The sequence below is a fragment of the Cuculus canorus genome, chromosome 5 (genome assembly GCF_017976375.1).
Source record: "Cuculus canorus isolate bCucCan1 chromosome 5, bCucCan1.pri, whole genome shotgun sequence".
NCBI classification, from domain to species: Eukaryota; Metazoa; Chordata; class Aves; order Cuculiformes; family Cuculidae; genus Cuculus; species Cuculus canorus.
In genome coordinates, this window is record NC_071405.1 from 7,897,587 (window position 1) to 7,909,654 (window position 12,068).

At 45.0% G+C, this 12,068-nt stretch overlaps 1 protein-coding gene across 8 annotated transcripts in view; it reads left to right on the top strand.

Moving 5' to 3' along the window:
• LOC104062364 (sphingosine-1-phosphate phosphatase 1) overlaps positions 1 to 12,068 on the top strand; it is a 60,451-nt gene that overhangs the window by 30,084 nt on the left and 18,299 nt on the right. Inside the window, exon 1 of one of the 8 annotated variants that reach the window (XM_054068966.1) lies at positions 1,671 to 1,720. The exons of 2 other annotated variants lie outside the window; for them this stretch is intronic. Coding sequence is in view for 3 of the 6 variants with exons in the window: in XM_054068963.1 (XP_053924938.1) it covers positions 1,826 to 1,843 (18 nt within the window). In the remaining 3 variants the exon portion in view is untranslated. Of the gene's footprint in view, positions 1 to 1,670; positions 1,721 to 1,765; positions 1,844 to 2,038; positions 2,048 to 2,928; positions 2,951 to 4,707; positions 4,728 to 8,232; positions 8,449 to 12,068 lie in introns of those variants that run through there. 5 more of the 8 variants (XM_054068963.1, XM_054068969.1, XM_054068962.1 and 2 more) reach the window with 5 other exon arrangements.

The following is a 12,068-nucleotide window of genomic DNA, read 5'->3' on the forward strand; positions in this document are numbered from 1 at the left end:
ATAAACATTCTTTGAGGCCTTACACAATTCTTTGTCTAAAACTAGTATATATACCTACTGCTTTTGTAAGATGAGATGCCTTATTTAGATGGGGATCTGATTTCAAACCCGAATTGTAAAAGAAGAATATTATTGTCTTTGCTTTGAAGACTTTGTCCTTTTCAACATTTTACCAGTGAATAAGTGTTTCTCACACGAATATGCGGTGGGGATTGATCCTCCTACCATATATGCTGGTGACTACAAGTAGCAGGTTTTTCATATACTGTATTTAAACATATGTATTATATTTCTAGTAAAAAATCATGCATATTAATCACTTTTCCCAATACTAATTACAATAGGTGTCCTCCTGCACCTGCTCCCCATAGTCCTTTATTGAGCCTGAGCTCTCTAAAGCAGCCCCCTGCTCTATTTCTTTGGCATCTGCCCCTCTTTGAGGAGTTTGAAATAAGGTTTGTCTTCACCTCCCATCTTTTTTGGCTCCTGAAGTTTTTATTCCTTAAATATCACAAAATGACGACTTTTCTGTTCAAGAGAAGTGGGCCTGTGCAAACCTCATGAGGTTCAACAAGGCCAAGGGCAAGGTCCTACACCTGGGTCGGGGCAATCCCTCATTTCAGCACAGTATGGAGGATGATGTGATGGAGAGCAGCCCTGTAGAGAAGGACTTGGGGTGCTGGTTGACGAGAAGCTTGACATGAAATGGCAATGTGCGTTCACAGCCCAGAAGGCCAACTGTGTCCTGGGCTGTATCAAAAGCAGTGTGGCCAGCAGGGAGAGGGAGGGGATTCTGCCCCTCTGTTCCTCTCTCGTGAGACCTCAGCTGGAGGATTGTCTCCAGTTCTGGAGTCATCAGCATAAGAAGGAGATGGAGCTGTTGGAAGGGGCCCAGAGGAGGCTACAAGGATGATCGGAGGGCTGGAGCACCTTCCCTGTGAGGACAGGCTGAGAGAGTTGAGGTTGTTCAGCCTGGAGAAGAGGAGGCTCCAGGGAGACCTTATAGTGACCTTCCAGTACCTAAAGGGGCTACAGGAAAGCTGGAGAGGGGCTGTTCATAAAGGCTTGTGGGGATGGGACCAGGGGGAACGGGTATAAACTGGAGAGGGGCAGATTTAGACTGGACATTGGGAAGAATTTCTTCACCATGAGAGTGGTGAGGCACTGGCACAGGTTGTCCCGGGAAGCTGGTGCTGCCCCATCCCTGGAGGTGTTGGATGAGGCTTTGAGCACTCTGATCCACTGGGAGGTGTCCGTAGCAGGGAGGCTGGAAATGGATGGGCTTTAAGGTCCCTTCCAACCCAAACTATTCTGTGATTCTGTGATTAGATTAGCCGTTAGTACGGACGGCTTATTTTTTTTGCATAGCAGCTCACACTGCTTTGCTCAGGAGCGCATCACGCCTCGCCGCAAAGCACCCACACACCACCCACCCCGCCTGGCTCCGTCCCGCCCCATGCAACGAACGCCACTGCTGCCTCGGCCCCGCCCCCGTCCCGAGAAGCTCCGCCCCATCTCAGCGCAGCCAATCCCGTGGAGGCGCTTGGCTGGAGGCCCCGCCTCCAGCGCCAATCGCCTTCCTCTGGCGTCGCTTCCCTTTTGTCGGCGCGTGGAGGGAAAATGGCTGCCTCGACGCGGCCGGAGCAGCCAATGGGGGGCTGGGGAGGGCTCGGGGCGGGGCTGGCGGGGGTGGTGCGGTGCACGCGGCGCTGAGGGGCCGGTGAGTGACCCGGCGGGGGCTGTGGGGAGCTGTGGGACCCTGGGAGGGCTGGGGTGCGGGCACGGATGCAGTGAGGATGCGGGCAGGGACCCTGGAGGCGCTGGGATGCGGGTAGGGACCGAGGTAGGGAACCTGGAGGCGCTGGGATGCGGGTAGGGACCGAGGTAGGGAACCTGGAGGCGCTGGGATGCGGGCAGGGACCGAGGTAGGGAACCTGTAGGTGTCAGGATGGGGTAAGGATGCGGGTGGGGACCCTGGAGCTGCTGGGATGTGGGTAAGGATACGAGGGAGGACCATGGAGGCATCGGGATGCGGGTAGGGACCGAGGTGGGGACCCTGTAGGAGCCGGGATGGGGTCGGGGTGAGGGTAGGAATGCGGGCAGGGACCCTGTAGGGGTCAGGATGGGGTAGGAATGTGGATGGGGAACCTGGAGAAGCCGGGATGCAGGTAGGGACTGTGCAGCCGTCGGGATGGGTGAGGGACTATGGAGGTGGTGGGATGGGGTAGGCGTGCAGGTAGGGATGCGGGTAGGGACCCTGGAGGCACTAGGATGGGGTAGGGATGCGGATAGGGACCCTGGAGGTAACGAGATGTGGGTAGAGACCCTGTAAGGGCCGGGATGTGGTTGGGGACCATGGAGATGCTGGGATGGGGTAGGGACCCTGTAGGAGCTGGGTATGGGTAAGGAGCCGGGTAGGGACCCTGCAGGAGCCTTGGAGGGGCCTGGCTGGGGTAAAGACAGGGGTAGGGACGTGGAGGGGGTGCAGGAGGGCTCTCTGGGACAAGGTGGCAGCCTGGGCAGTGTCTGCCATGAGAGCATTGCTATGGGGAGGGCGCCTCTAGGAGGAGAGTCCCATCTTTTGAGGCTGGGGAGGGCTCCTGTACATTTGGCAAGGTTGCCTGTGTGGGGAGGATGGGATTTGCCATCTAATCTTTGCTGATGGGATGCGAGGAGGGGAATTGTTAATGCTGTTATGTTAAGGACCCCTGTTGCAGGGGGTGGGCTCAGTTGGGGGAGCAGCTGCCCAGAAATGCCCTGTCCTGGCCCTGCAGCAGCCCCTGTGCATTGGGGTTGGATGTCTCTTGGTGTGTGTGGTGCCCTGTGGGGTGGGAAGGAGAAAGGAGTGTTCCTGAGGTTCCCTTCCCTCGTCACTGCCTTGTCTTTTTCCATTAGGCTAAATCGAAGCATCTGCCTTGATTTGCTGGTTGTGATGCTCTCTGTGTCGATGGTAAAGTGTGAATAAGACTGCTCCATTTATGCTATGAGTTTATTCAGTTACTCAGTGACGCTTAGAAGCTTAGGAAGCTCCTGTGGGTTTAGCAGGGGCTGCCCCAGTGAATTTGTTTGTGGGGAGGATGGGGACTGCCCACGGTGAGCTGGACTGGGTTGGAGGAGCCGCTGCCTAGAAATGCCCTGTCCTGGCCCTGCAGCAGCCCCTGTGCGTTGGGGTTGGATGCCTCTTGGTGTGCGTGGTACCCTGTGTGGTGGGGAGGAAAAAGGAGCTCCTGAGGTTCTCTTCTCTCAACGCTACCTTTTCTTTTTTCTATGTGACTAAACTGAAGCACCTGCCTTGTTCTGCTGGTTGTTCTGCTGGCTGTGTTGCTGGTAAAGTGTGAATAAAATCACTTCACTTCCACTGTGAGTTTGTCCTGTTACTCGGTGAAGCCTCGAAAGTTAGGAAGACTGACTGTACTCTGAAGGCAGCCTGAACAGGGCGTGAAGGGCTTGCACCAGTGTGGCCACCCTTAGCTTTGATGCCTTGCCTGGGAAGGAATGGGCTGGGATTGAGCCTCTCATGAGGGCTGGGTCAGTATACTGCTGAGTTGGGCGGTCACATCTGATTAGAGTTGTGATTGCCACTTAACAGTCTGTCAGGGTTAAAGTTAGGACCTATGTTGGCAAATAAAATATGTTCATTAAGAAGTTACGCTGCTAAGTGCCAGGTGACCTCACCTACATTTGGTGAAGATGAGGATCTTTTTTAATAATAGGAGCAGCCTGAGATCTAAAGAAATCAGAGGGAGAAGGAATACATGCTTTGATTTATTTTTTTTAAGTTTGCATTTTTCCCTTGGGAAAAAGTGAAAACAAACTTCTAAAATGTTTTTGAAGAATACTTAGAGGCACTACTGCCAAAGCTGCGATACTGATGATGTCCTTAGATGATGTTTTACGTAACCAACCGATATTTCAAAATGTGCTGTGTTTGACAACTGACTTTTGCCTGTGGTATACAAGGAGTGAAATGGTTAATGCTATGTTATGTTAAGGGCTCATGTTGCTTATAATTGTATAATTCCAAATTCCTTTTTCCTATAAATGTATTGTTTATTTGGAAGAATGCAGAAACACAAAGTCTTCTCTTAGTGTTTTCTTTTTGGGGTCTGTAAAACCTCTCTTTTCACAACTAAGCTATGTTAATGCCTTTTATTTCCTAGTATTTTAAACAGTTTCACTGTTTGAGAGCGATTGTCAGATTTGGTGAAGTGTGCATGCAGAGCAGATCCTATAGGATTGTTGTTATTGTTGACAGAGTAACTGGAAAGATTTCTGTTCCTGTCTATCCCAAAGATTGCTTTCTAGGAGCTAATTTTACATAATGTTTGTTTAAAGTTGAGATGTTGGTTTCTGTTTGTTTAGGGTTAAAGACTAGGGTACCTGTTTGTGTTTTCCTCCATTTATGGGGGAAGGAACAGTAGGGAGGGTGGGCCTAAGACTCCTCGGCAGCCTTTGCATAAGTAGGCAGTGATGTGGGGCCTCTTCTGTTTCTTGTGTGTAATTGGGAATTTGGGAAACAGTTTCTTGGTGGATGAAGTACTTAGGGACATGGTTTAGGGAGTGTTAGGAACGGTTGGACTCGATGATCCAAAGGGTCCTTTCCAACCTTGTGATTCTGTGATTCTGTGATTCTGTGATTCTTCTTTTTTGCCACATAGGAGTTCTGCTGAACATGGGATGACGGATGGTGTCCAGGTAGCTTTTTAAATGCCATGTATAAATACAAGGTAATTGTTTTAAAGTTTTCTTTCTTTCGCTGCATCAGTCTTGGGGATAAGAGTCCCTCGTTGGGCAGACCCAGGGTCTGGTCTATACCTGGCTATATGGGAAGTCTTGTCTAAAACCAGGCTCGGGTTGTTATGAGCTAGCAGCGCTTCCCAGCTGGGTTCTGCACCTTTGACATGCTTTTACTGTAACTATACCAATACTGTGATTACGAGCTTTTCTGAAAGAAAACAAAGCCGAAGGAAGTCAGCAGTACCGTGCCAGTTGGTTGATGTAAAGTTGTCTGTGTAGGGTTTTAGGACTTGATTTTAATTGGTGGCTGAAAAGATGTCTCCTGTGTAGGACAGTTTCTTCTGTGTGATGGCTGATCTGTTAGTGGGTTTCACACCAGACATTAAAAAAAATGTTGAGCCTTGTGAATCAGAGACTTGGCAAGGCCAGTTTTGGAGGTGAATGTGTTTTGTGACTTACAAGTAATTTAGGTGCAAGATGGGCAGTGGTGGACATGAGAAAGCAGGAAAAGAGCATGTTTCCTATAGCCGTGTGGGTTTATGAAGTTCAATTCCAAACACACCTTTGCCCTCTTCAGACTTTAACCTTAGTTGCTGTCCACTTCTCCCTTAGCTCTTCCCCTTCTCCTCTTCCTTTACTGTCTCTTCCTTTAAAAGAAATGCTTAATAAATTCTTGCAGGTGCATTGTCTTCTGATTTCTTCTTGCTGCCTCCTTTTCCTTCCCCTTTCTTCCCCTCTAAGCTGCTCCCAGGTTGTTCCTTCCTTCTCACTTGCAGCTGTTGAAGCCCCAGAAAAGGGCAGCTCCACTGCAGCACTTCGCACCTATGAACGGAGCAGAGCTTGTGCTGGTTCAGCCCTGGCTGAAGCACGTTTTAAATTTGAGGGGCTGGTGCAGTCAGTGGGTACAGATGGGACACGTTCAGTGCAGTCTGTAAAGGAGCTTAGAGCATTTAATTCTGGATTGGTTAGTTAAATGGATGTGGAGGTAACAGTGCATGTACGTAACCAACCAGAGTGTGTTGTATCAGCTTCTAAAATAAACAGGACGGGGAGGGATTATGAAATTGTATATAGAAAATTGTTGCTTTGGTAGATAAAGCCGTAGATTGGGAGTGAAGGATGTCTGACATGAAACGTTGCCTTCAGGTTACATTTCAGTACTTGGGATGAATTGTATCGGTGGTGTATTTTTGCCTTAACTGATAACTTTGATGCAAGTTTGAACAAAATATTTCAGTGAGAAAGCAGGAGATGGGGATGAATGGCTTGCTGGAAAAAGATAGCAAACCCGTCTGTAGCACTGGAAAAATCATGCTCAGTATTTGCAGGATAAATACCGAATTATTTCATTCGAGTGTTCTGAAGGTCCAAGCATAGAATGTGTTTTCTGTCCTGTTTCTAGGCCCTACGGTGTATCCAATGGTTTTCAACAGTCAAAATATTTTGTAAGTTATGGCAGGAAGCAAATATTATGCAGCTGTCCATTTTAACAAGTTCACATTAATATTTACTTAAAAATTCTTCAGCCTGATATGTTTTTGTTCTGTTTTGTGATGTCAGGTATTTAGGTCCAGAAGGACTAATGCATTATCTCGGCTGATCTCCTTTGCAAGACAAGCCATCTGCGCTGTTGTTTATAGACTTCACAAATTTATCTCCCCTTTTCACTTAGTCTGAAGGCGCTTCTTGCAGACTGTTTTAACATTCTCAGAGTTTTGTTGTTATTTTTCTTACACTGTTAATATTGTTGAAAATGTTTTGAGGTGGCCTTCGTGGTTAGTTTCAGATAAAAGTTGCAACAGATAGAGGAATGAAAGTGTTTAGTCCCTGTTGTTCTGTTCTTTGAGACTTCTTGTTTTGTATAGGATTTTACTGTGGACTTCTAAGGGTACTTGCTATTTTTCATTAATTCTCTAGTTTTCCAGCTAATGAAAACTTAATGACAAAATAAAAACTGAATGGTTCTGGAAACTCTTTTTTTAATATAGCAACTGTTCTAGCAGTGAAAAAACAGGTGCTTTAAAACAGTCATTGTGATTATGCTGGATTAAATGAACTGACCCTAAGAAAATTACCTTTAAAGTGAAATGATTTTTTTGCTGTGTTGTGCTTGTGTATAGCAGCAACTAAATTCGAAAATACTACTAATATTTTTTTTTTTGCAATTTCTTTTTCTTTAGCAGAATCTTTTTTTCTTTGTTTTTTGGTTAGTTAGCGACTGCTCACTTGCTCCTCTCTGCAGCCAGATGTAACTACTATGATCTTTCCTCTTTCCCTTGCCTGTTATTTCAAGTCAAAACCATTGCTCAGCTTCTCATTAAAAATAAGATCTAAAAATGCTGTACAATTAGTAAGCCATTAAATTGGTGTAAAGACAGTCCAGCATTTGAGTAAAACTGTCCAACTGCTTGCTAGATGGAGTTCTGTGCTGACAGTAGCTGCAATAGGAAGCTTCAGATATTGATTGCTCATCAATAATTTGAGGATCTTTTAGTAATAAGCTTTTGTCAATGTCTGTTGATACGGGAATGACTGAGAGAGCTGGAATTAAGTGGTTTTACTCCTTTGTGGAATCAGAAGGGACAAGCAGGTGGCTGCGAAAGCAGTAACTCTTCTTTAGAAATGGAAATCTCTGTTACTAGCAAACCTGGCTTACTTGGGTATTGTATATGGTTTGTGAGGGGTTTTTTGAGCTGAAGTCGATTTTGGTTTACTTGATATCTGTCAAGATATCTGAAGAATAAGTACATGACTCAGTTTTGAAAGGGGGGAAAACTACCTCTAAGGAAAAATGAGTTGTAGTGGTTAAATGTCTGAGGTGTATGTGTATTGGATATTCCTGCTTCAGGAGTGTTCGTAAGGGCCAAATGTGAGTGTTGCAGGTTTAGAGAGGAAAAGATTTTTAACTGGTGGATTTGGCTTGGTTTTCCAGGGAAAATTTAGTGATGGGTGTTTCTGGACTTGACACTTGCTGGATGCTTAAAGAGCAAATACAAGTGCACAAAAGTCAGTTGTTCCCTATATGCTTCTCTGTGCTTAGAAATACTGGAATCTCTTTGTGTATTGTCAGGAGGTTTGAAAGATCAAAAGCTCTGAAGGGAATTCACAAAAATGAGACTTAAGAGTCTGTAACTTATTTTTCATCTCTTTGACAGGTCAGATAGTTGCAGTCTGGTTGAATTTGAGGGTTTCTTCTCTGGTTTTTGGTGCTACACAGTTCTAAGCAAAGGCTGTGATTAATAGCCTGGTTTGAGAAGCTGGGGCTTTTAAAAGGACAAAAAAAAAAATGCCAGTACCTTAATAATGTTCTTTGCAGTACCTCAGGCTTATTTCCTATGCCTTGGACTATAAATCAAGTATTTGTTTCCTTGAATGCCACTCTTAAGGAGACGGTGAACTTATCGTAACCAAATAAAATCCTTGCAGGAATCTGTAGATGTGATACACAGAGCAGGTGCTCATTCGAGTTGTGTGGCGTGAGTCTGTGGCTGCTGCTTATGGAGAGCAGCTGAGCCGCTGGGGAGCAGCGGTTGTTACTGACATCAAGTGGGGTGACTGCGGAATAACAACGTCTGCCACCAGACAAACCGTGGAACTGGAAATGGCTGTGGGATTGCCTTAGTGCACGTGTTCTCAGCCGCGCTCGTGTCATGACTGAGAAGTGCAGTAACTGCGGGACAAAACATCTTTGGTTCTACGTTGCAGTGACTGGTAAGCATTCAAACTCGAGAAGGAGGCATTGCATCTTGCACGCAACAGCCTTTGAAGAAGATGTATCTGTTTGGAGGGGCCTGCTCAAGTCCTTGGACTTTTATCCTGACTGTTTCGGGGAGATGGGGGCAGGAAAGCCACCTTACACTGGAAGTTGCGTTCTGTCTGTGCACATACATATCCTTTTAGTATGGGCTTAATACTGCTTCTGAAACTACACAGCAAGCAAATGTTGTGTCTTGCTATTGCCTGTCTAGCAGCGTAGTATCTTCCAGAAAGAAACGATGAGCTGGCTTACCTCATAGTTGCATGTTTTTCAGTCTGCCTTCCTGTTTGTGTTCCTCACTGTGCAAGGTCAGTTCTCAGTGCCAGGCTGATGCAGTTATAAAAGCAGATGAAGACATTCAAAGGTTTTGCCCCCCTCTGTTCTAGTTGGAAACTATTTGGAAAGATAAACTTTATAATTTCTGCTCTACATTTTATTTATGGTCAGTTTAGGCTCTTAAAATGTTGTGCCAGTATTGTTCTTGAGTAGCTCCCCTTCCTTCTCATCATTTATTCCTTTGATGTATTTGCAGATAGTAATCATGTCCCCTCTCATTCTCTGTCTTTGCCAGCTATACAAGGCAAAGCATCCCATCTACTTCTTGTAAAATAAACAGTCCAATCCCTGGATCGTCTAACCCGTCCTCCTCTGCACTTGATTATGCTTTAGTTGTCAAGAGATTGGCTTCAGCAAAGAGCACTGCTGGCAATCTGCTGTGACCCTGCAAAATATGGATTGACTAAAGCCTCAAGAACAAACATGGCTTGAGAGCAGACATTGAAATGCGTAAAGCTCTAGACTTTGCTTTTTATCCTTGTGTTGTTTCAGGACAACACTTTCTGCTGAAGATGCTGGAAAGGCCTCTGTGGGTCTCAAAAATAAACTCCCCACCCAGGTCATATAGGTGCTAAAAGGAGGATACATTTGTTGTGATTTGCCAGCAGGGATTGTGTGTGTATCTGCATACAGCAGGTCTCTTGATTGGATAGTGGTAGAGTATCAATACCTACGTATTTGCTCTGTTGCCCTTCCCTTTTGCTATTCCACTTTTTATGACTGAGTCCTAAATCACTCTCATAGCAAAAAAGAAGTTGAACGTGAACTAACAATGCATTATGGTGGAAAATCACAGTGCGCTTGAATGTTATAAAAAGGGAAAAATTACTTTTTATCTGTGTCTGGCGTCGGTGAAGCTAGCACTGGAGTACTGTATATGGTTCAAGTGGAAACACTGCCTGAAGGCTCTTGAAAACAAAGAGCTGAAGAGAGAGCCTTGCATGGATGCAATGTGCACATACTTGATGCCTTGGCATCTTTTGTAGAGACTGAAAGGTAAGTTCTCTTGAACAGGGTAAAGTCAACATAGCTCTAACCCCCTTTATTTCAGCTTCTTTGTCCTACTGTTGTCACTTAGAAGACACCTTTTCCATTTGTCTGCTACAAAGCGTTGAAAAGTGAGCTGAGGGCATGGTAAGGCTTCAGCAGAGCCTCCAGCTGTCAGGCTGTGCACACAGAGCATGTTTTGGAAATTGATAGTCTGTGAACTGTCACGGGCAAACAAGGATCTCCAGTTTCTCCTGTTGCTTTGATACTGGAAAGAGTCTGACAAATTACCTTGATGTGGTGATGTTCTGCGTTAACTGATTATCAAAAATGGATGCTATAGGATGTGACTGGTGAAGATATCGTAGTGATCTGCATGTTCTTGGGGAAGCAGATGAGGAAAATGAGAAGCTGTTTCTCCTGCTGAGGCTTGCCTGGTGTTTGTGTTCGCGCGATACATCTGAAACTGCAGAGAATTGCTTAGGCAGTGATGTTAGCATAGTGTTAAAAATTGCCAGGCACAGGAATATTGTGATTGGAAAATCTGCACATGTAGAGGAACACCTTAATCAGTTCACCAGCAGCATCTGTCATGAAGATGAGAATTATAGTAGCTGATCGAAGCATGGGTTTTCAAGGAAAGAGTCTTGAAAACATAAGTGTCGTATTTTGACGAATGAGCTCTGGTAACGAAATGTAGTTAAGCTAAATTACTGTTGTGAAAGAACTTACAAAATATTCTGGTAAATAAAACATTTTGTCTTATTATAGGTGTTTTGGCACCAATGTGGAGTAGTGGGAGCTGTTTTTCCTGCTGTAGCTAAGTTTCTTTATATCCTTTTATTCCACTTGCTGTTAAATTTAGGCTGAAATTTCCCGTGCTTCCTGTGGTGCAGAAACAATTTCTTTGGAAGAATTTCAGCAAAATTTACTGATATTTTGGAAGATTTTTCTTGCATATTTCCAGTATTTTTAATATGATGACGTTGGTACTAAGTGGCGATGTCCAAATCAAAGAAAATAAATGTTATTATTTCAGCGCCACTAAATTATTCATGCAGCTGCATAAGTAATTTTTTCCTTTCACCTTTCTCAATAGAGTGGATCATTGGAGTTGCCCGTTCTTGTGGTGGTTTTGTCCAGCTTAAAATGGCCCTGAAAATCATCGCTCTTGGCATTCTTTCTTGTAATCCCAAACTTGAAAGGACATCAAAACACTTTTTGATTGTGGAATTTGCAGGTGCATTGCGGCATTACTGTGAGATTTTATGTTGTATTTATTTGTTCGGTGTGATGCTGTAAAAAAGACTTTTTCTCTCAAAAGGCTGCTGCTGGCTGTACTTAGAGGTGTTTTTTTACACAGGTATTATGAGTGAGGCAAATGCTGTCTTTGTTTCACTGATTAACAAAGTAAAGAGTGAATGTTGCAGCTGGCTGGGAATTACTTAATAAGCTGTTCTGTCAGAGCCAGCACTAAAGTGTTTGTAGGCTAAGGTCTTGTTCAGATCTGCTTAGACAAATATCTTTATTTCTGTCTTCCTTTCCTGTGAGATGATGGTCTTGATACATAGCGCTAGTGCTGAGGTGGAACAGCCGTCTGTCTCACCTTTTTAACAAGAGAAAATGGTGTCAGTAATGAGGTGTGTGAGGAGCAGTTCAGAAAAAGGCGTGGACCTTCTCTTATCTGCTCATGGTTATATTGTGGAAGAGGGAATGGAGAGAAAATATTGTGCACAGGAGAACATTGTAACCTACGTGTTTGATTTGATAGTTGCTGACTGTATATAATTGAGAGGCTAAGTTCTGCATCTTCTTTCCTATGCTGGTGGTTACCAAAAGTAATGTCAACATGGTGTCTGTGGTGGGAGGTACTCGCAGAGAAAGGAAATTAGTTTTCTGTTGTCACTATGGTCTGATGAGATAAGCACAAATGCAGAAGGCTGAGACTTGGGATTCTCTTCGAGTTTTGCAGCAGGTTGTCTGCGTAGCTGTGGTGATGTTACAGATGGACACTAGGACACAAAGGTTCTGCATTCTGAAGCTGTGAGTTATCCAGCATCTGCTGGAGTTGGCAGCCTTGATGTTTGCTTAGGACAGTGAAGTCTTGTGGAGTTGTTTGGTGCACACATCATCCACCTTCTGTTCCCTGTGGGAGCATTAACCAATATCCTGGCTCCTGTGAGAGGAGGACGTGGTTTTTAGAGAAAGAGTGAGTGTCACAGAGCTGACCACAACTTCCGTGATAGATGCT